Genomic DNA, 679 nt, shown 5'->3' with positions numbered 1-679 from the left:
CGCCGCCGCCTGCTGCTGCTGCTGCAGCAGCTGCTGCTCCTGCTGCTGCAGCTGCTGCTGGTGGTGGCGCCGCAGCGCGTAGCTGCGGAGGCCCTCTTGCAGCTGCTGCTGCTGCTGCGCCCTGTCTCTTTGCTGCTGCACATAAACTTCCAAAGCCCCTGGGTCTTCTGCTTCTTCGAAGTAAGAAGACTCAAAGTCTTCTGCGCTTGCTGCTCGCACCCTGCTGCTGCTGCTGCTGCTGCTGCTGCTGTCGCCCAGCCGAGTCCTCAGAAAGTCATTTACAATTGTCTCCACTTGCTGATTTAGCTGCTGCAGGCTCACCCCCTGTCCCTCCAGTGCTGCTTCTGTGTCTCCCCAGCTGCTGGGGTCTCCAGCATTGTCAAAAAATGCTGCTGCTGCTGCTTGTGCTGCAGCAAGAGCAGCATTAATAAAGTGTCTCCTTCGTCTCTTCAGATGCCCCTCGCCTTCATCTCCCGATTGCGCTTCTTGCTGCCCCTCCATGGTTTCTCGTTGCTGCTGCAGCTGCTGCTGCAGGTGCTGCTGCTGCTGCTGCTGCGACGACCCCGCAGGCTTTGGCTGCCGCGTGAGGGCCTGCTGCCGCGAGTGCTGCACATTCTGCTGCCGCTGCTGCTGCTGCTGCTGCTGGGGCGACGGCTGAGACGGCTGGTGCTGCTGCTGT

General features: G+C 61.1%; 1 protein-coding gene across 1 annotated transcript in view; it reads right to left on the bottom strand.

Annotated features, from left to right (window-relative positions):
- The window catches only part of ETH_00040095 (uncharacterized protein), a gene marked incomplete at both ends in the record, with an annotated part of 1133 nt that overhangs the window by 87 nt on the left and 367 nt on the right, over positions 1-679 (bottom strand). Inside the window, one exon of the mRNA XM_013375661.1 lies at positions 4-654. Within this exon, the coding sequence (XP_013231115.1) occupies positions 4-654 (651 nt within the window). The remainder of the gene's footprint in view (positions 1-3; positions 655-679) is intronic.

Source organism: Eimeria tenella, genomic scaffold (assembly GCF_000499545.2).
Source record: "Eimeria tenella Houghton genomic scaffold, Eth_scaff2949, whole genome shotgun sequence".
NCBI classification, from domain to species: Eukaryota; Apicomplexa; class Conoidasida; order Eucoccidiorida; family Eimeriidae; genus Eimeria; species Eimeria tenella.
The sequence above is the reverse complement of the archived record's forward strand: the minus strand, read 5'-3'. Positions and strand labels throughout refer to the sequence as shown.